Below are 24,901 nucleotides of genomic sequence, written 5' to 3'. Positions count from 1 at the left end.
GCGACTCATCACAGTTCCTTCATAGTAAAGCCCTGTTGGTTTGGACAAAAGTGGAAAAATGACATTAAAAGCAGACTTAAACAGATAGGACCCCATTAAAATCCGGATAAAGGACATTGGTTCCAATAATTATCTGGAAAGATATACTAAAAGTAATAGTAGATGAACGATGCCTTGACATTTCTTGTGGTTTGAACCTTCCTTACAAAAGCCTGTTGCCCTCTTTCCTGTTTGAAGGTAAAGTTCTCTTTGACCCTAAAACCTCCTCAGCTGTGGTTACGTCAACCATATCTCCATGTTTCTGTAAGGAGAGTGGGTTTTTCTTTTCAACGAGTGGAAACTTCTAAAGAGGTCAGTAGAACATCGTATATGTCAAGGAGACAAAAACCTCAGTGGCTCTCAGAAAGTCTCCAGACCTGAATGAGTAAGTAACATTACTTTTTCCCCTCCGTACTTGTATATTATTAATTCTTTCTCCTTTTTTTTAATTTATGGAAAGATTTATTGCAAGGCAATAATTTCTGAAACCATAAAGAAGTTGTTTTAATTTAAGAGCAACTGTGCAGAAAATTGGAAAAAACGAAAAGAAAAACGATTGTGGCTGTTTTTTAAATGTCAAATGTTTAAAAGCGAAAAACAAATCAAACTTTTTTTTACTACAAAATGTCTGTGCCAAAAATATTGAAAGGATGTCAAAAAGGTCAAAGATTCCACAGTTTGTCGATTTGAACAAACATTTGCTTAATTAGAAGGTTTTCCTTTTTTTTAATGAAGGTAGATAACAGGTTTCTTCACTATTGCCAAGTGAAAAAAAAAACATGTACGTTGATCTGCGTAGATCAGAAATATCTGAGGTAATGATAATAATAGTGAATAACAATATTGGTATATTTATTATAATAGGTCAAAGTAAAACTATCAGAGGCAGTTTAGCACCTCACCTAACATCCGCGATGGAAGTTTAAAGAAACTTACGACCAAAAGACAAAAATCAGTAAGTTAAAAAGCTGGGATTTTAGGTTATGCAGCGTTAAAAGGAGTAAGAGGGGACGCTTGCTCTTGCAGACCTTAGTCAGGAGATGCTAAAGGAAGAAATTATGTTTTTTGAGTCGTTTTCACCTGGTTAGAGATGTGATGTCGTCCAGGTGAGGTCAGCAGAGACGAGCCTCAAAACTTCCACCCTCTGCACCTCCTCTTTCACAGACCTTAGTGAGGTGGTGCCCAAGGAAGCGAGGAAACATCCATTTCTAAAATAAAAAACCTGTCTTTTTTCATAAGTATCTCGACGATATGAGTTGTCTAGATAAGGTCAGCAGAGACCAGCACTGCAATTCAATGCCGTCCACCCTTCTGCACCTCCTCTTTTACAGACCTTAGTGTCTTAGTGTCTGTTTGTCTGTCTGTTTTTCTATCCTTTTTTATTTATTAATGTATTTATTTTAAATGTTTTTTATGTCTTTATGTTTACTCGTGTTTTACTCTGATAATTTCTCATTGATGTTTTATTCTGTTTTTCTTATTTTAACCTTGTACGGCGACCTTGGGTGACCTGAAAGGCGCTTGAAACAAAATTTATTATTATTTATTATTAGTGAGGTGGTGCTCAAGGAGGCGAGGAAACATCCATTTCTAAAATAAAAACCTGTCTTTTTTCACAAGTATCTCGACGATATGAGTTGTCTAGATAAGGTCAGCAGAGACCAGCACTGCAATTCAATGCCGTCCACCCTTCTGCACCTCCTCTTGTGCACCTTAGTGAGGAGGTCCTGAATGAGGTGAGCAAACCTTTCTAAAAAAAAAAAAGAAAGAAAAAAAGGAGTATTTTTCAGATTTTTCATAAGCGATAAGATTCAAAATTTGGTTACCTTTTTTAGACCATGTCCTTGACTTTAGAAGCGACCCCGTGAATTCTTGTACATCTTAGCACGACTGTGTTCAATCCCTTTGCTTAACATAGATTGGTAGCACCCTATATTGTTTTGTATAATTATTTTATTTTATTTTTGTCTTTCTATGTAATTGTTTTTTAAAATTCTGTCTTTGAAAGTTTTTTTTGTTCTCCCTCATCTAAGAAAATCTTTAAATAAATGTTACATTTAAAAAAACGAGACAAGAGTCATGTGGGTGAGGTCAGCAGAGACGAGCACTGAAGCTCAAAGCTGTCAAGAGGAGGCGCACTATCTTTCCTTTTGGGTGAGCTTAAGTTCCCCTTTTAAAATACAGCTGACTATGTTAGACAATTCTCCTCCAGAATCAATACAGCTGTTATTCCCTTTGCCACAAAAAGGACAAAAACATCAGCTAATCCCATTTACAGAGAAAACAGCTTCTTGTTAAATGTTTGCATACATGAGGCTGCAGGTCCCTGGAACTTCCTTTGGACTTTATTGGAAGACTTTCTTGTGTAAGGCGTCCAGTTTGCGCCTTTTCACTTCCCTTTACGATGGGAAAAAAAAAAATCACACACTTCAATAAATGTCTCTCCAAGCTTTATATATTCTGTTGTCAGTTTAAAAAAAAGGTCTCACGATGGAGAACACACACCTTTGTTGAGCCGTGACCTGCTTCTCACCACAGGCGATCAGAATGGCAGCAGCAAGGCTCTGCTTACTGGCTGCACTGCTGCCTCTGGCTGTCACCCTGGACAATTGTAAGTACAGATTTAAACAGCTGGGTGTCTATTGTTAAACTCTGAAATAGAATATATTGTTGGAGAAACCTCTTTGAGATGATTTCTTTAAGGATTTGCTGACTCTTTAATGGCTTTGTCCTTAAAAAAGTAACATTCCGGTCCATATTGGGAGAGGAGCAGCTGAATTTAAGCATAAAAACATTAGCCTTAGGTTCATCCAAGAAGGTTAAAATTACACGATTGTTGTTCCACAAAGCTCCCCTGGCATTGTCACAGAAACCTGCTGAAGGCTGAACGGTTGTTTCTTTACTGAACTAAAAGCTCAGTTTGTTTTCCAGAAGTCAACCCTATTTTTGCTTAGTGTCAAACTCTGTTGCAGCTTCCCTTTTTTTTGCCTAAAACTTTATGACTGAATGTATACATTTGGATGTCGACGAAGACTCTCATTCATCCAGGTTGATTCCATCAAAGTAGTAGGTTTAGGGGCTGTCATCTGGAATTAGCTTTTAAAGTTGAAGACGTTTCACCTCTTATCCAAGAGGCTTTGGTAATTCTGAATTAGCTGGTAAAAGAGCTGGTATATGTGCTCATAGGGGAGGAGTCAGACCTAAAACTGGATTGTATTGTCAACTTAGCCTACATGGTTTCGGGTTGTTAAGAGTCCTTTGTCCTCAGCTGGAACTGGTTCCACCTGGGTCCTTAACAGCTAAAAGAGATGACCAGTTTGGCGAGGGAGTCACTGGCTCCCCAACCCCTAGCTGAGGACAAAGGACTCTTAACGACCCGAACCATGTAGGCTAAATTGACAATACAATCCAGTTTCAGGTCGGACTCCTCCGCCATCCCATCAGCACATATATACCAGCTCTTTTCCCAGCTAATTCAGAATTGACAAAGCCTACTGGATAAGAGGTGAAAAATCTTCTAACTTTAAAAAACTAAGTCTAGATGACATTCCCTAAACCTACTACTATGATATACATTTGGATGTTTTAAATTTGATCAGTACAGAACTATAGCTCTGTTTTAGACAGACGGTGTAATCGAGAAATATTGAGGCCAGTAGGAGCTGACACCTTCAAATAAGGGAATTATGTCACCTGGCACAGAGAAAACGAAAAAGAACTTTTTTTTGTGCTCCTATTGACCGGTCAAAGATACCACAAAAACAGGTTCCTCAAAAAAAAGTCAAAAATTCTTACAGTTGTTTTTTTTAAATAGGCAGCAAAAATCTACCATTAGGATCAGTGAAATGGTCGTACAAAGAGTTTTTATGTTGAGAAAAACATTCTAGTCACTAAACTAAGATTGACTTTCTTGACCAGGCTTCTTTTCTTGCAAGACAGAAAACAAGATATTTTTTTTCTGGAAGCAAGATACTTTTACTTTCTTAAAATTCAGGTTTTGCAGAATATAAAAGTAGTTCTGGTTTGATTAACGCTCAGTTCTTTACACCTTAAGAAAATGGACTCTACATCAGAAGGGTTCACGTTTCTCGTGGATTAAATGGAGCCAGTTCAGCTGTTTTCAGTCGTCTACAGACATAGCACAAATTGTTTCAGACATGACCTTTTTGAGAGAGAGCCAACGACCAATTTCTGGAGGAAACGTGTACTTCCACTGACCTCATCTTCATTTAGAGGGAAGTTAGGAGATTTCTGACTGCTGCTTCTGCAGCCTGACCATTCCTAAACAGTATAAAATCGATGAATGAATGGATGCTCTTAGTAAAACTTTGCTGTTAACGTGTCTATTTTGGTTAAACAGGAATTTTAGCAAAATCTACGTGACTGAATATGTGTTTAAAATAACTTAAAAGTACTTTCATATGTTACTGATTAATATTAAATTGACACAAATAACCCTTAAAAAGGGTACAAAAACAGATTTTTTTGTATAATCTGTTTGCAGCAGCAATAAATAAAAGTCTTCTTATTAGCAAACATCTCTAATAACCAAATTCCTCTAGAATTACTGCATTTAAAAGAAAAGAGAAAAGTTCCAGTAATGCCTTTGATCTCAGTCATTTCATGTTTTCTCAAAGAGTTCAAAAATGATCTTTTCTTGTCCAATGAAGAGGCATAATTGAAAACTAATCTGTATGATTTAGCATTAAAAGAAGTCTAGAGAAGTTATCAATAGGACATCATGGACTCCAGTCATGGAATACTGATCAGACTGATCTTCTAAAAAATGCAAACTCTTTGACTTGCTACAAAAGTACATTAAAAAAATAGACTTTTAACCACACGTTTGTGACTTCATCGCAAATTATACACAGAATATGTAATTTAAAGATTTTTTTTATATTCTTCACATTAGATTACTTGTTTTTTTCTTTTATTTTTTATTTCTTTTAAAAAACTTTTTATTATTTTTTATTTCTTTTATTTTTTATTTCCCTTTTAATTTGGAGTCTCTTTTTATCTGGGGGTTGTCCCAATATTATAGTTCTATTTTTCTGCTATCTCCTTTTGTTTTCGTGCAATGATGTGATGGAAATACTGTATGTCAATAGATATTTATTTAGATATGTATTACATAATGTAACAAATTAATACATTTAGTTTAATTCACAGTGCCATGTGTCAAACTAGGGCTCAGGTTTTTCACCTTGGCGTCAAGAAACCACTGACTTTGCCTTGTTTGCTCTGCATCATCCAGACCACAAAGAGGAGGCAGACACCTACCATGCGAGTGTCGGCCACCTTTTTCTGCTCAGTTGCTCCTTCGTTGATGCTGGTGCCAATGTGACGTGGGAGAGAGGAGGCGGCAGCAACACAAGCCTGCCTGCTGGAGTGGAGGTCAGGGACGGACTGCTGTGGTTCCTCCCTGTGGAGAAGTCTCATGAAGGAGAGTACAACTGCAAACGAAGGTAAAGCAATACATGGATATATATTCATTCTTTAGTTAAAATGTAGCTGTACTCCTACTTTTTTTACCAAATGTTTGAACTCTCATTTTAATTATTGTTCAAAATAAAATGTGTCATTTTAAAGCTGCACAGGCATTTTTCGAAGTTTAGTCTTTACATTTGTTTAAACCCGTTAGAAGCAATTAGAACAAGACAGAAAAACATTAGGCTAATCATGATGATAAGAATCCGAAAAGAAATATTTTTACAAAAACACAAATAAACAGAGAGGCAGAAGTAAACACGAAAATCACTGGCAGATCAACAAAGCAAATAAAATAATTCTTAATACAAAACAAAAAAATGTGTGAAAAACTAAACTCTGCAGAAACTCAAGGCTCATGAAACATATGTGAAACAATGAACAGCTGTGATCATCTTTTGTAAAAGCGTTCACAGTGATCTTTTAATTATGATGTCGCCGTTTTTGGCCAAAGTAAAAAATGTGTTGTTTTCTAGAACATAGTTTCAGTTGAGCGGAAGAATTTCATTAGAATTTTTTTCTTATTTTTTCTTCCATTTTTTTTTCCTTGTTTATATTTTTAAAAATGTTCAATTTTTTTTTATTGTGTAATTTTTTTACATATTTTTTTATTTTATTTTTTTAATTTTCTTTATTTTCTTTAAAAAAAAGAAGAATTTCATTATTTGCCTCTGAGCTGTCGGCGGGACTGTTGGAGCAGAGCAACTCCATACCCTCTTCCCCTCCCCGTCCAGTGTATTTTTGACATCACAAATAAGCTCTTTCTCAAACCACTTTTTTTGTCTGTCCCTTATTCACAATAATTTAAATAAAGAAACACTCAAAAATGCAACTTTAAGCTTAATTTTCTTTAAATATGTCCTCCATCGTTAGAGAAATGCCACAAGAACATATAAAAAAACATTGTTTTAACTTGTTCTAATTGTTTAAGTGTCCCTTATCTCTGTGTTTGTTTTGCTTCCAAAAGTAATAAATTGGATTCAGCAAAGAGGAAGTTTAGGTTGTCGCTGTCAAGTGGACAATGTCCTGATCCAAGGGAGATTCTCTCTTTCCCGATGGGAAGCAGTGAAGGTCTTCCATGCAAACAGACGGAGATCTTCAGACTGAACGCAACAAAGAAGGTTCGGTGGATGAAGGTACGAAACAGGTTTTTGTTAGATTATTGTCTCATTTTAATTTACTCTCAATTTGGCTTGAAACCAAAAGACCGATAGAGTAGATGTGTCCTTAGCAAAAAGTAGTACACTGGAAGTTTATTTCATTAAATTGAATGTAGGTATCAGTATAGCAAGTTTATTATGGACCATGTACATTTAGTTCAGGAAGTATATTAACTAAATACTTCTTCAGACTAAATTGTGACATTTTAAGTTTACAATATACAGATAGAAAATAAAAAGTAAACTTCAAGTACACTGCCTCACTTTTAGTAAAGACTAGGGTTGTGTCCGAACTCTTACCCTAATCCCAGACTACTAAAAACTTATATAGTGCGGCACCACATAGTGCCCTGACTTTTAAAACCAATTCGGACACCATGCTCACTACTTTTATTTTTTTTAAACGGCGGACATGACGTCATCGATTTCACAAAGTTAAAATCTAATTGATATGAGCAATTTGCAACGATAATTTATGAGTCCACTGTCTTCTGGAGATAAAAACGTTGATGGTTCATTAAAAAAATACATTTAAATACATATTTTAGGCAAAAATGGTTGAGACGCAATGCATTGTGGTCTATGTTCGCCGATCTAGTGAGCATCGATGGTTTTTCGCAGAGATTCTGGGAAATCTCTAGGGCACTTGATTTTGTAATTGTAGATTCAGACAGCACTATAAAATGGCAAACCCACTATATAGTGCACTATGTAGGGGTTAGGTTGGGAATTTGCATGTAGCTTCAGTGTGCTTGTAATACACTTAAATAGACTACTTTTTGCTGAGGGCTGCTTCAGATCAGCTTCGCTTCTTTGAACATGTTGCCTCTTGAGATTTAGATGTTTTTCTCAAATGCTGACATTGAGCTTCTGTGTACAGGAATGTCATCCCATGCAACAAAATGAAGAGCAGGTCATTGTGAGTGAAAATGGCTTCATGAGGTTCAACGCTCCCTCGCTGGAGGATTCTGGGAATTACACCTGTCTGATAGACGTCAGCTTGGACGGCAAGACGTACACAGCTGCACGCAGCATTCAGCTCACAGTTAAAAACGGTATGTGCAGGAAACTTTTGTTACCATCAAAAGTAAATATCTCAAATGTAACTTATTTTGAAGGGACAATAAGAAGAACACAGCTGGTGACCAACAAATGTTAGTGTGTGCTTTCATCTCACTTTTACCCTTTTTTTACTTTCAGAGCCTCCAGATTTTTTCCAAGAAATTCACATTTTAAAACCTCAAAAGGCTAAGATCCCAGTTCAAGTAGGCAAGTATACAAGAACTCACCAAAAAAACCTTCTATTGACAAGCTCTTATCACTGAGCGATGGATAGCTTTTCTAAGGCTGGAAAATTGGTGCTGAATGGATAAAATTCTTCAAGATTTATATATATATATAAAAAAAAGTATATATATATAAAAAATATTATATATATATATATATAAGGCAGAGGTCAAAGGTAATTGACCAAATAATTACTTACAAGAGAGGTACTCAAGTACTGAGTGACATTTCTCATTTGGAATCCAAAATATATTGAATTAAGATCATTTATAAGGCTCCTAGTCATAAAACGGCAAAATAAACATTAAAACAAGCTAAAGATAACAACTTCACTGAACACACTTTGCTGAGAGAATACATACTACCTCACAGGTGTGCCATATTAAGATGCTGATTAGACAGCATGATTCTTGCACAGGTGTGACTTACCTGGCCACAATAAAAGGCCACTGAAACGTGCTGTTTTGCTTTATTGGGAGGGGGGTCCGAGGGACTCAGAAAAGCGGTCATAGCAGGTGTGATCACCACATGCCTCATGCTGCACAACACATCTCCTCTGCATAGAGTTGATCAGGTTATTTATGGTGGAATGTTGGTCTGGTTCTCATTAATGACCGTGCCAAGTAGGTGGATGTTGGCAGGAACTGGAACATCATGTACACCGATCCAGAGCATCCCAAACATGTCCAGTGACATGTCCGGTGAGGCTGCTGCCCGGGCAGGGACTGTTTTCAGCTTCCTGTGTCCGTGTACAGATCCTTGCAACAAGGGGCCGTGCATCATCACGCCGCCGCATGAGGTGGTGTTGTTGGATGTATGGCACAACAGCGGGCCTCAGGATCTCGTCACAGGGTCTCTGTGGATTCAATAAAGCAAAATGTCACGTTTCAGAGTGTCCTCCTATTGTGGCCAGTCTAAGGCCCACCTGTGCAATGATCATGCTGTCTGAGGAGCATGTTGATAGGACACACCTGTGAGGTGGGATGTATTATTTCCGCAAAGGAGAGGTGCCCACTATCATGGGATTTAGACAGAGCTGTGAACAATAGTTGAGAGAAACAGCAATTCTGTGTTTGTAGAAAATGTTTGAGTTCTTCTCTGTGCTTTATTCATGGATGAATTTCTCATTATCTCAACGTCTGAAGCGTGGTTTTAACTGAACCTATTGTAACCACTCCGCTGTAGTCATTCATATTTCCGGGGACAATGACGTGTTTGTGGTCGACCAAATGATGTTTCAACTGCTGTTCGTGTTTTTTATTTTTTGCACATTTATAGAAAAAGCAACAGTTTATTCAGACAGTGATACTTGTTCATATGCCAGATTATAGCAGGAATGCCAATTGCTGTTCCTAGACAGGATAACACAAAAACATAATGAGACTTTGAATAAGACATTAGATCCCAACAACAGGGCAGTGTGTTACTAAGAGGTATAAATCATTACAATCTTATGTAGTAGGTTTAGGGGCTGTCATCTGGACTTAGTTTTAAAGTTAGAAGACGTTTCACCTCTTATCCAAGAGGCTTTGTCAATTCTGAATTAGCTGGTAAAAGAGCTGGTATATGCGCTCATGTGGGGGGAATCAGACCTGAAACTGGATGGTATTGTCAACTTAGCCTACATGGTTTCCGGTCGTTAAGAGTCCTCCAGTTTCAGGTCTGACTCCTCCCACCTCCCACAATACAACTGTAATGAAATGAAAACATGTTGCATCATATCACGTTTAATCATGACAAATACTTTATGTGTTTTCCTGCCATGACATTTTTCAACATGCAGGGTGTTGACCTTTGCTCTCAACTCCCATCAATGTATAGGGATGAGAGCAGAGCTTCAGTGTTTAGCTTCCATTGGCCCCAGCGAGGACTCCGAGATCCTCATGTTCTGGACCGTAAATACGACTTTGACCGAGGACTATGAAGAGCTCAGTGAGTCCTGGAAGTTGTGAGTCTCTCTTTTTCTGTTACACCGTTAAATGGCATCTATTGGTGTAAACAACATAAACATACACAGGATTAGAACCAGATAAAGTGTTTGTTTTGTTTTTTTTATTGTTTTTTTCACACTTTTTTTTATTTTATTGTTTTATATTAGAGGCTCCAGATGTGGAACCTTTTCAACTTAAGGACTGTAGGACAACTTTATGCAGATATTCTTGGTCCAATCCTATCATCTAACAAACCAATATGATAGTAGAAAACAATTCAAGCTGTGGAAAGAATTGCCAACCTCACACAGAAGCCCTTTACAAAAAATAACGTAAAAAAACGTAAAGATACCTTAAGGACAGTTTTTTTTTTTACCTCCAAAAGTGAGATAGAATGATTTTTAAAAAAGTTTTTGACTTGAGACCACATACTTTACTTGGGGCATCTGATTTATAACTTAAATAACTTGCAAAAAGGAAAATTAGGATTATCAAGAACATCTGCTCAAAAGGTATGTGAGCAGAAGTAGTTATTCTGACAAATAGAATGAGTAACAGCTGTTTATTTCTCATTATAAGTCAATAGGATTTTGGCTTCTTCAAGCCAGCAGGTACTTCCTGTTGGGAATGTCAGGGGGAGGAGTCACTCAGTCCAGTTCTCAGTTACAGTTCAGTCTATTTGACCAAAAAAAGAGGCCTCGTCAAAAAAGGTTAACTTTCTAATACTTTTTCTTTTATTATTATTATATGTACTGACTACGTTTTATGTTATTAACAATTAAATCAGGGCTTTGCCCCCAACTATATAGTAGGTTTTAGAAAAAGTCCAGACTTTTCTACTGCAAAACACCTGTACAGTACAACACCTTCACACATTTACCATCACATACAAATAAATGAACACATTAAATTTAAAAAAATAAATGTTCACAAGCTTCTTATGGACCAAATTTTGACATAGTAAAACATTTTAAGACACCCATTAAATTCCTATTAAATCTAAACTTTCTTTCTTTCAGTTTGGTAACTTGATCACGGATGTTTGACAGCTTTTATTTTTTTCCTCTTTAAGTATCAGCAACAGTGGCGTGGTGTATGCTCAGTCCACCTTATCCATTTCCAAAGTTCTCCGTCACTTCCTAAACGTTCCCATTAAGTGTCATATTACAAGCCCAGTGGAGAGTGAGTTCGGCCTCGCTTGGCTAATAGAAGGTCAGTGCTTTTAAAAAAAAAAAAGTTTCCTCATGCAAATATTGCCTAGTCTGAGTGATTACTGAAATGCTGAGCAGAATCTTTTCTGGGTTTTGCTCTTCTCAACCTTTGGCTTAGTTCTGACCTTCCACATGTCTGCCTCCCCAGCCAATCACAGCGCTGTGTACACATATGTGGCCATCTGCATCGCTGCGTCCCTCATTATTTTGCTGCTGCCGGCTGTTTTTTTCTTTAAAATTTATCTGATTTTGGGTTACAGAACACTGACGGCACATTTTTACAAAAAAGGTGAGATATTTTACTTTTTTGTTTAATTTTCTCTGTTGTCATAAGACTGTTTTATTTGAAATTGTGTTGCACAATCAACAAAAACATAACGAGCCTTTTAAAGAGTTGGATGTCCTAACGAATTGACTGCAATTTTAATTTTTAATAGTAGTTTCAGATGGGAAACTATATGACGCCTATGTGAGCTTCCTCCAACCCAAATCTCTGAGTGTGGCGCAGGAGGCGGAGTTCGCTCTTCAGATCCTGCCAGAGGAGCTGGAGCGACAGCAGGGTTACTCGCTGTACATCAGAGGACGAGACGACTCCCCTGGTGAAGGTTGTACAGCTTCTATGACACACTCAATGGAAAATTGAATAATAAAAAACGAGAGCAAGGAAAAGGCAAACGTGGCAAAAGTCAATAATTTGGACATTTAAAATCTTTTTGTCAAAAGTTACATTTTAGAAAACTTGATAATGTCATTTAAAACATTTCCAAAAAAATACTTGTTTTCCTTGTAGTTAATATATTATTCTTTTGTTTAGTTTCTGCTCATAGAGATGAGATTTTGAGCCAAAAAAAGAGAATTGGTTCTAGGATTGACTGTATAAACTTGTCATTTAAATTGTACTTGGACAGAGTTTTATTTTGTGGAAATCTAGTTTGGCCCAATAAGATTATTGTTTAATTAGATCTCATATGTGGGATCTGGTATTTTTACTCTTATATTTTGTGATGTTTATCAAATTTTTATTTGTTTAATGTTTTTTAGTCAAGTTGTCTTTTTTATGTATTAACTTGTTCTTATTTATATTTCAGGTGTTTTAGACTTTTTATGCACTTTTTTTGCATTAACTTCTTTTAATTTTCATATTTCAGCTGTTTTTATATTTTTACTTTTCTATTGATCACTTTTTCATTTTAGACTGTTTGAGTGCTTACGTTGGCTGGGGTGTCAACATAGACACAAACACCCCAGCCTTCTCTTTTACTTGTTTTTGTGCATTTTACTATGGGGGGGGGGGGGGGGGGGGGGCTTATTCAATCATTTGATTGCATGAGTGGGAATTTTGCATTCTTGTAGGTTTTTATATGCAGCACCTTGAGGTGTATTTTTTACATAAAAGGTGCTAAATAAAATTAATTTGAATTTCATTTCTTACAGCGATACATGACGCCATCACTGCCACACTCCGCCAATCACAGAGACTGATAATCATCCTGTCATCCGATAACAAATCACATGAGCCGTCCTGCCTATGTGAGAACCAAAAGCAACTGCTGTATGAGCGGACACTTGGTCTTCATGATGCTCTGATGCTTAATGACCCCAAAGTCATTCTGGTGGAAATGGGTGAGTTTTTCCATAGCCATAGTGATTATTTTAAGGAAATCTCATGATAGGAGCTGCTCGTATTCTCTTTACAGAAAAACATGCAGACATATAGCAGTACAAGAATAATCACTGAGGAACTGAAACACACAATATTTGTTTCATACATAAACAATGAAATCTATAATAAAAAAAATGCAAAAAATGAATGCTTATTTATGCTGCTACCATCAAGACAAAAGGCGTGGATCATGTAAAGAACAACAACACCTGTAAACAAAAGTGTTGGTATTGTTTTGGGATTAAAAATATCCAGAAAAATCACTAAAGCAACTTGAAACCTAAGAAACATGACAATTGCTGAAAAGTGTAAAAAAAAAAGAGTTTTTTAAACAAAATTATTTAGAAAAGTAAATAAACCCCATCTGACCCTTAACTGCAAAATGTGTTTTTAAATTCTGCCTGCTTGGAGCTAGGATTATGTTTCTTAGAAGAAATAAGGATCCTTTTATATAGTGAGAAATCAAACCAAATCAAACTACATGTATAAAGCACTTTTATGAGCTTCACAGACTAAGAACAATTTAAAACCGCAGTGATAGGATACACAAAATGCCCTCAACTGTCCCGACCCCCCACATCCAACATAATGAAATACAAATGACATGAATAAAACTCAAAATAGAAAAAGAAATAGAAACCAAAGTGGTCCCACTGCAACAACCCCGTACCATGAGAAGGGCTGGTCAGTGTGTGGAGGATCGGCCTGAGGAAATACTTAAAACAAAATCTAAAGGAGTTAAATACATAAAAGGTAAAGCAGATGTAAATAATCAAATAAATAAATAAGTAATCAAATTAATAGATATTAAATAATAAGTACACCTTACAAGGAAGGTAAACATTGATGGTCACTAAATCAATTGACCTTGAAACTAGCATTTTTTTAATAAAGTATAAAGACATCAAATATTTAAATATCTAACAAAGATATATATATAAATAATGAATCACAATAAATCACAGACTTGTCCATCAATCAAACAGTGTTCCCTGTTAATATAGTAGGTGGAGCTGCAGCTCTTGGTTTAGTTCGATGACTGATCCCTGAGTAAATAAATCTGACAGGATCTGCCCAAAAACTGACAACATAACAAAAAAAGTCCCTTTTAGATTCACAAACCAGTATGTAGCCTACTTAGGAGCTCTTTGGATTAGACCCTCAAACCAAAGTTCAGCAGCAAGTAACAACTCAGAAAATCGACTTTTTTGCATCACCTATTACCTTAAATTCATTTTCTGCAAGGTTATTAGATCTCATTATTGGGGTTATTTACCCCAGCTCTTAGATTACTGTATTGTCATATTGCAGTGTGAGAAAAGAAAAAGGAAAAACCAGTTTCCTTTGCTGCTTCTGTGGGTTCAGTCAAACATCTGAAGCAAAGAAAAAAAACTGTCTGAACTCAAATGCACTTGACTGGCATCAGAATTAGAACATTTTATATGGGGGTGGTGGGAGGGGGGCAGAAGACTTTGAAATAGTGGCAAATGAGAACAGCAAAGTGGAGGGCCATTCAAACAATTTTATTATTGTTATTTACACATAATAACACTAACAAGAAATAAACAAACTGCAATAAATGAATAAACTCCAGTCACATAGCGCCCTCTGAAAATGATGCCGTGGAAATATGGATCTTTATTCACATCTTTATTATTCTTTGCTTCTAGATGGTCCGGTGGATTACAGATTACTGCCAGAGTCTCTGGAATATATCAAAAGACAGCAAGGAGCTTTAAAGTGGAGAAAAGCCTTCATGAGGAAGAACACGCTCAGTAGCTGGCTCTCAAACAGACACTTCTGGAAGAATCTGAAGTATCAAATGCCTTCAGTCCCTGCGAGGAGACGCCGGCCTGTCGTCTGAAGCGGGGATTCAGCATCCATGAGCTGCTTTGATCACTACAGTTTTAAAGTTATTGTTTTCTATTTTGGAACAGTTGTGTTGAACTTTCTACAATTGTAATCTTTATTTTTATTGCTATGTTGTGTGCAACTGTGTAAAGATTTTTGCATGTGTAATTTATTTGGACGCTTTGAACTTAAAGACATTAAAGACCCAAAAAAATAGTGCTTTTGGTGTTTTTAACATGTTCTTGTGGCATTTTTCTGATGATGGCAGACATTTGTTGCTTTTATTTTGTACGATGGCAGTCATAAGATAAAGCAGCTGAACCATTTTCAGAAGAGAAGGGCGGCTTTCAGATGAAGGGAGATAAGGAAGCTAATTTCTTTAAGCTAATTTGAGTTTGATATTGACTGATGAAGTGATAAGAAGCACAAATTTTGGGGGGTAAAGAAAAGTAGAGAGTAAGAAGTAAAGATAGATTAGAAATGGTTTATTTTAAAATCTGGGAATAGTGTGATTTTTAAAGATATTTTCATTTTCAATGTTTAGGGGATTCAAAAAAACCCTTGGCACAAACCTTTATTTTGATCTACAAAAAGAAGAATTTATTTATGTAGAACTGTTTACAAAAAATGTCAAAGTGCAGCACAATATGCAAGTTGAATGCAAGAAAAATTTATACATGAAAAAGAGTTAAATACAATAAACATATAAAACACAAATAAAAGGCATGCAGTTGTAAAATGAACTAAAAGCTTGTCTGAATATAAATGTCTTTAAAAGAATCAACAGAATCGGCCACACGGAGGGTCAAAGGCAGGGCAAGGGCCTCCAGCGCTGCTCAACCCTGGTTGTCAAGATCTACACCCTGCCTGTTTTCCAGCTGTCCCCGCACTTCTCGGTGCTGATTACCTGAATCAGGTGTGATCAGTCAATCAGAACATGGAAATATCTGCGTCAGCAAATCAGCAGCAAGGGGGAAAGGGAGCGCTAGAAAACAGGATCTCAAGGGCCAGGATTGAGGAGCCCTGCTGAAGAAAATTGAAATGTCTTACTTTGGATCTTGTGTTTCTCAGGGCTGCACGGTTGTGTAATGCCTCACAACAAGAAGGCTCTGGTATGAATCCCAGCTGGGCCCTTTCTGTGTGGAGTTTGCATGTTCTCTTCACACATGTATGGGTTTCCTCCGGAAACTCCAGCTTCCAGCCACAGTCCAGAAAACAGATAGATTGCCTCTAGGCGTGTTTTTTTGTGACCGTGCAACAGACTGGTAACCTGCTCAGGGCGAACCCTGTCTTCCCCCAACAGTGGCTGAGTTGGCTCCAGTGACACTAAAGAGAATTCAGCAAAGATGAATGGATGTGCCTTTCATGCAGTTAAATATGCAAAACTTCGTCTTTGTCCCCCATTGTTGGGGTGAAAAAGTCTTAATGCTCCACTTGTCTGCTACAGGAATCATTCCTAAAGTTGTTCTGACAAAATTGTTTCCTCAATCATGTAGCAGCAGCAGCAATCATCTTCCTTGTGTCGTCCAACCAACGCTGATGTTTCAAGAACTTTCCAGTTTTATCGCCCATCCATAGAACGTGCCCCGTTTTTGTAAAGTCAAAAAGTCAATATTTCAGACTTTTTCTTTGTAAATCATTCATCTAAAATGACAGGAAACAGCAAAGCAAAAAATTACATCAAACTTTGTAGCTTTTTATCATCTTCAAGCACTTCCTGTTTTGCATTTCAGAGAATCTTTTTATCTTTCCAAATGTATATCTCAAACAGGATATTTCATGTGGTATCTCTGACTAATGTCCTTATCTGAAATACCCATCCTCTCCTCTGACCAACCACTTTGGTCTCTCCAAGTTTGCATATTTCTTATGATGATAAAAACCAGTCTGTAATATATAATGTGCTGGGAAGAGTAAGATATAAGGTTTTTGATTTGATTTGAAATGGTTTATTTCAAGCAATCAAATAGGAATAATACACAAAAACATTACAATCATCAGTTATACATTCATACAATGACGAATCAAACTTAGGATACTTAGACATATTTATAAATATTGCTTGAAAGGGAGTGGAAGGAAGCAAATTTATATAATCCCAAACCGTTATACCGTAATCATTTTATTACATGATTTATCATTATCCGGATTCTAGCTTTTATCAGACAGAATTAAGAATCTTGAAGTATCAATAAAGCACATGACAAAGATGAATTACTTAATTATGTAAAAGTAACTATTTTAGAAATCAACATGGCAAATGCAGATCAGTTATTCAAAATATATGCAGATTATGTTACTCATAAAAGTCATTTATATGATTAAAAAATAATACTGTATCGGTAAAATAGACATAACACTGTTTCAAAAATCTTCCTAGCAATAAATGCTCAAGTATCAAAGTTAAAATATGTGCAAAATGACATTAGGAAAAATCATGAACCAATTTTTCAATTTTTGGAGCAAGTGAAGTAATATTAGAAATCAATTAATTTAACCATTTTCAATAATTGATTAAGCATTTTTTATGTAACTATTTATTTTTTATAATAAGGTAATTTGATTAGGATGCCTATGTTTCAAATACATGCGATGACATCTTACTGTGGTGCACGTTAATTCAAATGTTCAATGGGGTAAGAGACAAACCCATAAAAGGGCATCCACACAAGCTGATGTGTGCGCAGTGATTGCTGTGAAGATATAAAGCTGATCTATGTAAGTAGCTCTCAATTCTCTGTAACCACCAACTACCACGTCTGAAGGTAGGAAAGACTTTCATTCCTGTCTTTGAGCTTTGTTTGTGTCTTTAAGGTTTCCTTTCAATCACAATATATTTTCCTTAGAATTAAAAGGACGTCGATTATAGAAAAACTTAGAAGGTAGCATTAAATTTACTCCATGTGGCATCAGAGCAGAGTCAGCATCGGTAAGATATGAGGACACAAATGCAACAGATTGCGCTCCTAAATGGGAATTTTTTGTTTTTGTTTTGTTGGTTTGCCTTCTAGGATATGTTCACTTTAACATTTTTTCCTACTAACACCAGATTCCATGGCAGCAAATGCTGCGTTTAGATGACGTTTTCCTGAGTGTTTAATGACACAGACTATGGAGTTGCCCACCATGTAAACGAAATCTGAAAGTCTGTTTCAGAAATTTTTTAGTTCAATCAAAACTGCTAAAAATTTCCCAATAACAGCCCTGTTAGAAGCTGATTGTTATACAAGGAAGATTTGGGAAGTTTTTCCATGTAAGGTTTTTTTTTTTTACTGAAATTTTGATATTTTTAGTAATAAAAAAAACATTCTGACAATTTTTCAAGCAATATTTGTCAAGCAGCATGGAGAAAAATGTTGGCTACCATAGCACGCGGCACGGCAGAGTCCTGTTGAGCATCAAACGGCCTCTTTGGTTGCAACGCGCTGGAATGATCTGATCTGTAGAAGTGTATGAGCTACAGTTTAGCCATAAAAGATTATTTCTAATAACAGCATTTTATTATTTTATTATTCAAACTTCCTCTAAAATCCTCAAACCAAAAAGCTCACAAACATTATATTTTTCTTCGTGAATCAGATTTTGTCATCATCTCTGCGTGCTGATGCTGCATACACATTTGAACTTATAGGGTCAGAGAAACAACATAATATGGGTTTTATTGTGTCTCCTTGTTAGTCAGAAAGCTCTCTCAATCTTTTAACACCCACTGTTGAGGAAAATATTTATTTTTTATATTGTGGACGCTGATTTATAGTCTCTGTTGCTCGAAGGGGGTTACATAATAGGTTATATACGTTTCAGTTTCAGTGGAAAGGAGTTCTTTATGTGAATCACAACAGTCAACCCAACACATGAAACACAACAGTAACATTAACTTTTTTTTTTTTAACCTAAACCTTATTAGTCTCCTTCTTAATTTCCTGGACGTTGAGATGGTTTGAAATGAGAAAAGCAAACATGTATTCTTGTTATGTGCATAACATTTGACTGTATAGCTACGGAGCCCGTGATCTGACATGCGTAAAAAAATAATCATTTTGTTCCCACGAAATAATAATTCAGGGAATGGGACATTCATAAGCACGGATGTGAGCAATACTTGGATTTACAGCAGATACCTTCACATATCTGTCTGTGTGTGTCTCATTACAATGCATGGAAGACACATTTTTGTTAATGAAGAAACAGCTGTTATTTCTATTGTCTCTTAGATTTTTAGCAAATATATTTGAAAACTGAGTAATGTAGTACCAGTACCTAACTTTTGTCAAAATGTCCTCTCATTTGTAGACGCTTCCAGGTGCAACAACATGAACAATGAGAGCTTTGGGCTCCTTGAGGGTGACGCATTTTATTTTTCTCCTATTTCCGTGAACAACCCTGACCTCCCTGATGAGGATTTCACGTGGTACAAAAATAACCCGCAATTTGAAAACATAACGACGGAGGAAGAAAACCCCATACACTACCATGGTGGAGGACTCTTTTTCCTTAACATCAGCTCCGCCGACTCTGGTCATTACACCGCACAGTAAGATGTTTTTTGCATTTTTTTTTAGGTAAATGGGTTTAAAATCTTATCCTGTTATTTCTCCTCTTCCAGACAAACAATGCCTTCAGGAAACTGTCAGTTACACCATGTGACCATTACAGTTTACAACACAAGCAGCCGAGGGCAGACCACCTATGGACGCAACCAAAACAGCCAATTGAACAAAATGCTGATATGTCCGACACCGGCCCAACAGACATGTGAAACTTTCAGTGGGATCTTTACCTGGTATAAGGTATGGACGTCTGACTTTAGCATGGCTGTACACGGCAATTATGGTCATATTTTCACTGTTTCTTGATTGAAGAACAATCAACGTATGTTCATGTGCAAAAGAAATCATGCAAGTAACGCAAGAGTTTTGGATTTATTCAGATTCAGAGGATGTTAGTAAAGTACCTAAAGTCAAGATTAAAAAAAAAATGTTTTCATTATCTTAGAAGTTGGTGAAGAGTTTTTCAAAGTATCTAATAACTTCTAGTTCACAAGAAACTATACCACGTCTGCATTTAAAGATTTGCTTCTACAGTTTTTCTTAATTGTATACACACATTTCCTGAAAGCACGCCTCGTATTCTCAGAACTCTACACACAAATCCAAAAGAACACACACAATGTGCAACACCCCTCAATTCTCCTGAAGAATCAAACTTTACATTAAAAACAATGTTATGTCCTCTCAAAATGGGATTGTGTTTTCAAATGACACACACAACCTTCATATGACAAGACATTTATAAGAACCAGCTGAACACTGAAGTGCTCAATGTAAAACACCATGATGACTGGAAAACACTTCTCCATTCAACTTAACGACATAGGACTTTTCTTGGTTCGGTGTTACACTGACTACAGACAGTACATATATAAGTGTGTTGTAAGATATTTGATCATATTATTTTTATACTCTGAGTAAAAATACATAGTAAAAGTTTATTTTATATTTCCTGTGAAACAAATGTACATCGCATTCGATATGGTCCTTGGCCTTCCTCGTCCTCATCCTCCTTGTCCTCCTCCTCTAACTCTTTTACTCCTCTGGCTCTGCCTCCGTTCCCATTGTTGGCATCCATTGCTCAACAACAGAATTGAATGCCTTTTGCACTTTCAAAAGGCGTTTTTATGCTTGTGCTCTGAGTACTAATTGTAAAACTGTGTGACTGGTGTTTGCCTTCATGATGAGTCAATGTGCACATTTGAATGGCAGTGTGGTCTTTGTGAAAACAAGATATTTTCTGCATGAAAAATGTGCCAAAAGCAGAGAATTGTGTGTAGTGTTTTAAAAAAAAAGGTTTTAGAACTGTAATTTGAGTGTAAAACAGGTACAGTGCTTAGCAGTAATCGTTTAGCAGAATTGCTTCAGGTGGTTGGTGAATGAGTTATATGTTGTGGTCATTGTGTCTCAGGTACCAAAATTTGAGTTTAAACAATTGATAAAAACTGAAATTGAGATCCTGTAATTTCAAAGTAATGGCATTACTTTCACTTTTTTGTGACATCTCTTGCTGCAGGATCGCAGTCTTCTTCAAGGCGAACACGAGCCAAAAATGAGGATAAATGAAGCCTCCAAAGCCCAAGAGGGCATCTATACCTGTATGTGTACCTGGACGCACAACCACAGAGAATACAACTCCTCCGCCTCTAGGCACTTAATTGTGTTAGGTGAATATTCTCCTGAATTAATGGACTATTTGATTCACCTAATAATATTCTGGATTAATAACAACTGTTGTTCCTCCTTTAGAACCAATTCACCACAGGGATGTACAAATCCTGTCTCCAGTCAACAATGAGCAGTTTTTTGATGAAGGTAATTAAACAATATTCAACATCACGCTCTGTGTTTTCCAGAAAAATTGCCAGAACTGTTTTTGTTCTTTTGGTTCTAATAGAGATGAAGAGATAGCTGAGCCAAAAAGAAAAGCTCTCAATTTACCGGTGGATCTTTGTTCCAATACTCACCTATGGTCATGAGCTCTGGGTCATGACCAAAAGAACGAGGTCCTGAATACAAGCGGCTGAAATTAGCTTCCTCCGTAGGGTGGCTGGACACTCCCTTAGAGAAAGGGGGAGAAGCTCAACCACTTGTAGAGAATTCAGAGTAGAACTGCTTCTCCTCCACATCCAGGAGCCAGTTGAGGGGGCTCTGGCATCTAGTCCAAATGCTTCCTGGACGCCTCCCTGGAGAGGTGTACTGGATATGTCCCACTGGGCGGAGGCCCTGGGGAAGACCCAGGACACGCTGGAGAGACTATGTCTCTCGGCTGGCCTAGGAACGCCTCGGGGTCTCCTGAGAGCAGCTGGAGGAAGTGGCCGGGACAAGGGAAGTCTGGGCATCTTTGCTTAGACTGCTGCCACCGTGACACGGTACCGGATAAGCAGATGGATGGATGGATGGATGGATGGATGGATGGATGGATGGATGGATGGATGGATGGATGGATGGATGGATGGATCGATCGATCGATGGATCGATGGATCGATGGATGGATCGATGGATCGATCGATGGATCGATGGATCGATGGATGGATCGATGGATGGATCGATGGATCGATGGATCTAACACAGTATCAGTTTCCAACCTGAGGCTCTAAAGCCACATGGGGCTCTTTAATTCCTCTATTGACCCTTTGACTTTGAGGGGGGAAAACCTAATAATGTGAAAAAATAATGGGCATATAGTTTAGGTTACTTTGATTTGGTTAAGTTTTGTAATGTGTGTTTAGAATTTTCAATTGGGGTGATATTATGTTTGTATAACAAATTGTTGTATTTTTCCCCTTGTTTTTACCATTCCTGAGATTATAGTCAAATTTACTAGAATTTTCTGAGTAAATGAAGAGGCAGTGTGTACATACACATGCCAGATAACAAATCTGGCATGTGTATGTATATGTATGAAAATTGTTTTATTTAGAACCATATATACTCATACTTCAATGATTTCTTTAATGTTGTTAATTTTAGTCTAATTTCTATGAGGTTTAACCAGTTTTAGCCCGTCTTAGCCATTTTCCAGATTGATAGAAAATATGATAATACAAGTTAATTATGTTGTCTGTTTAACATTTCCCTTTGCCTTAAATATTTTTGCCAACTCAAAGGGAATATTTGCTTCATATTAAAGTTGTTTTGCACTTCTGGTTTGAGTTACTTTAATTTAAAGCAAAAGGAACAACTTGAAACTGTGAGGTTTCTTTAAACCATTCTCTTTATGCTCAATTCATGCTAAAGCACAAAGCTCACAGAATGAAGCTGAAATGGTTTTGCTCCCTTATAGGTTACAGCATCAAGCTGAATGGCTCCATTTTCTGTGGGAACAATGTGGCTCATAGTTGTGAAGCTTTTTGGAAGATAAATGAGAAGAATGTGACAGGGATGGATGGATATCATCAAACCATCAGCACGTAAGCCTGAAGAGTAAATAAACCAATTCCAATTTAATGATTAAGATTAAAAATCTGAATGTCAACAGTTTCATTGGTCAAGATTCATTAAACTATAATAATTTGTGAAGAATTTGTAATCCCTCAATAACTTTTTTTCATTTTCGAATAGATAGAGCAGATAGGTATTATTAAAACTTCTTTAAGAACATGTCTCTTTGTGCTTTGTCAGAGAAAATGAGAACCCTTCAAAGTACACCTACAACACTGCAACCCTGACTATTGAACTGTCAGCTCAGGATTTCCAGCATGTGTTCAAATGTTCTGGTGAAGGATATTACAAATCAGCTTTCAAGACTGTTACTCTTAAAGCAAGAGGTCAGTGAATGCATCACAGATTGCCCAACATTTGCTTACATGTTGTCAAGAATATTTCACTCCAAGGTTTTGGATGTGTGCGTGGAATCCATGTTGGAGACGAGGAAGATGAAGGGGATGGTTTTCAGGGTTTTAACTCACATATTTTTTGTTTTCAGACAACAGAAGACTGTCGCACACTGTATAACATTATTTGGATTATTTCATTTATAAATGTGTTCCATTGGGCTATGATTTCATTTAGAGAACAACAAACATGTTCAACTTAAAATGAAAACATGATGGATCATTTAAGAAGTTCATTGTTAGTTTTAGATGTTTACTGAGGTTTACAGTTATGCTTCCTATTGTCAGAAGTCAAAACTCTCTTTCCCACTCTGGTCACCTGCAGAAACCATCTCCAGAGTTCTTAATGCACTTCATCTTCCAGCAACCCCAGCGCAAAAGTTTCTGGATGCCACCCACCTGACTTTCATTTGCAACCACTTTCGGTACACTTATGAACCGCACTGAGCCTCACTCAGTGAAAAGTATTGTTTGTGCCACTCTGTCTTCCTTACCTAGTGTTGTATTTTGGCCTTAGTTTCCTGACCCGGTTTCTGACTCTGTTTGCCTGCTGCCTGCCCCGACTCTCGCCTGGATCCTGATTACTGTAGTTTCCTCTCTGATGCTCCCCTATACGCCTGACCCTGATTTAGCTTTGTGGAGTTTTAGCTGAGCAAATAAACTTGCTGCGTTTGGATCCAGCTGTCTACCTGTTCTTGCGACACCTATTACCTGTGCATGTCAGTGTTTGTGTTTTTCTTTTCTCAGAGTCAGCCATCCCACTCGTGATTGGATGTGTGTGTGTGCTGTTTGCCTCTGTTTGCACTGCTGTCCTCATCAAGTGTTTCGCCATTGACCTCACTCTCTTCTTCAGACCCTTCTTTCCTCTCAGCAGAAACAAAGGTAAAGAGAAAAAAAGGTGTTATTATTTACAAAAATTGTTTAGCTTCCATCAGAAAATCAGAGATAAACCCCAAAAACTGACAAGAAAAAGAATGAACGTCATAGGTGTGTTGTTGATTGCCAGTCTTAAAAAAATTATAAAAACATACACTCATGGCCACCTTTTTAGGTCCATCTTGCTAGTATCGGATTGGACCTCTTTAGCCTTCAGAACTGCCTTAATCCTTTGTGGCATAGAGTCAACAAGGTACTGGAAACATTCCTTAGAGAGTTTGGTCCATGTTGACATGACAGCATTACGCAGTTGCTGCAGATTTGTCGGCTGCACGTCCATGATGCTGATCTCCCATTCCACCACATCTCAAAGGTGATCTATTGGATTGGGATCTGGTGACTGTGGAGACAATTTGAGTCCAGAGAACTCATTGTCATGTTCCAGAAACCAGTCTGAGATGATTCCAGCTTTATGACATGGCACCTTATCCTGCTGGAAGTAGCCATCAGAAGATGGTACTGTGGTTACAAAGGGATGGACATGGTCAGCATCTACTGTATACTCAGGTAGGCTGTGGTGTAGAAACCATGCTCAACTGGTACTTGGGGCCCAAAGTGTGCAAAGAAAATATCCCCCACACCATTACAGCACCACCACCAGCCTGAACCGCTGATACAAGGCAGGATGGATCCATGTTTTCATGTTGTTGACTTTCTGATCCTACTATCCAAATGTGGCAGCAGAAACTGAGACTCATCAGACTAGACATCGTTTTTAACCAATCTTCTATTGTCCAGTTTTGGTGATTCTGTGTAAATTGTAGCCCCATTTTTCTCTGTTTTTGGACCATTTTCTGTAAACCCTAGAGATGGTTGTGGGTGAAAATCCCAGTAAATCTGCAGTTTGCGAAATACTCCGACCAGCCCATCTGGAACCAACAACCAAGCCGCTTCCAAAGTCACTTAAATCGTCTTTCTTCCCCATTCTGATGCCCAGTTCGGACTGC

General features: G+C 37.2%; 2 protein-coding genes and 1 long non-coding RNA gene across 5 annotated transcripts; 2 read left to right on the top strand and 1 right to left on the bottom strand.

The window, feature by feature from the left end:
* Positions 1-307: 307 nt before the first annotated feature.
* LOC101157257 (interleukin-1 receptor type 1) lies at positions 308-15,823 on the top strand. 3 transcript variants are annotated; one of them, XM_011489235.4, is made up of 12 exons: positions 308-424; positions 2,578-2,650; positions 5,297-5,507; positions 6,497-6,665; positions 7,570-7,744; positions 7,890-7,958; positions 9,798-9,924; positions 10,980-11,119; positions 11,267-11,407; positions 11,556-11,723; positions 12,553-12,741; positions 14,452-15,820. In XM_011489235.4, the coding sequence occupies exons 2-12, from the start codon at positions 2,587-2,589 to the stop codon at positions 14,643-14,645; spliced, it is 1,647 nt and encodes a 548-aa protein (XP_011487537.2). In that variant the 5' UTR covers positions 308-424; positions 2,578-2,586; the 3' UTR covers positions 14,646-15,820. The 3 variants fall into 3 exon arrangements, with proteins under 3 accessions (XP_011487537.2, XP_078795254.1, XP_078795253.1); XM_078939128.1 differs by lacking the exon at positions 308-424 and adding an exon at positions 2,071-2,193 and having other exon boundaries at positions 11,559-11,723; positions 14,452-15,823; XM_078939127.1 differs by lacking the exon at positions 308-424 and adding an exon at positions 2,071-2,193 and having other exon boundaries at positions 14,452-15,821.
* On the bottom strand, positions 2,172-8,313 carry LOC110017430 (uncharacterized). Its single transcript, XR_002292835.2, has 5 exons — positions 8,176-8,313; positions 5,323-5,464; positions 2,720-2,812; positions 2,545-2,640; positions 2,172-2,436 (listed from the first exon to the last, which is right to left on the bottom strand). It is a non-coding gene; the product is annotated as an uncharacterized LOC110017430 (long non-coding RNA).
* Positions 15,824-18,871: 3,048 nt separating the features above from the next.
* On the top strand, positions 18,872-24,405 carry LOC144988833 (interleukin-1 receptor type 1-like). Its single transcript, XM_078939845.1, has 7 exons — positions 18,872-19,166; positions 19,239-19,422; positions 20,699-20,849; positions 20,932-20,997; positions 22,469-22,595; positions 22,807-22,952; positions 23,766-24,405. Exons 1-7 carry the CDS (start codon positions 18,946-18,948, stop codon positions 24,269-24,271), a joined length of 1,401 nt encoding a protein of 466 aa, XP_078795971.1. The 5' UTR covers positions 18,872-18,945; the 3' UTR covers positions 24,272-24,405.
* Positions 24,406-24,901: the final 496 nt, after the last annotated feature.

The sequence above is a fragment of the Oryzias latipes genome, chromosome 21 (assembly GCF_053564925.1).
Source record: "Oryzias latipes strain Hd-rR chromosome 21, Olatipes_Hd-rR_3.1".
NCBI classification, from domain to species: Eukaryota; Metazoa; Chordata; class Actinopteri; order Beloniformes; family Adrianichthyidae; genus Oryzias; species Oryzias latipes.
Note: the sequence above shows the minus strand (reverse complement) of the source record. Positions and strands in the feature narration are given on the sequence as shown.

Excerpts from the sequence above, each read along its gene's own strand:
- LOC101157257 (XM_078939127.1), top strand. The coding sequence starts at position 2,119 with ATGTGGGTGAGGTCAGCAGAGACGAGCACTGAAGCTCAAAGCTGTCAA. Across the intron at positions 5,508-6,496 it reads GAGTACAACTGCAAACGAAG|TAATAAATTGGATTCAGCAA; the intron begins GTAAAGCAATAC and ends TGCTTCCAAAAG. Across the intron at positions 11,120-11,266 it reads CCTCGCTTGGCTAATAGAAG|CCAATCACAGCGCTGTGTAC; the intron begins GTCAGTGCTTTT and ends CTGCCTCCCCAG.
- LOC144988833 (XM_078939845.1), top strand. The coding sequence starts at position 18,946 with ATGAACAATGAGAGCTTTGGGCTCCTTGAGGGTGACGCATTTTATTTT. Across the intron at positions 19,167-19,238 it reads TCTGGTCATTACACCGCACA|ACAAACAATGCCTTCAGGAA; the intron begins GTAAGATGTTTT and ends CTCCTCTTCCAG. Across the intron at positions 22,596-22,806 it reads TATCATCAAACCATCAGCAC|AGAAAATGAGAACCCTTCAA; the intron begins GTAAGCCTGAAG and ends GTGCTTTGTCAG.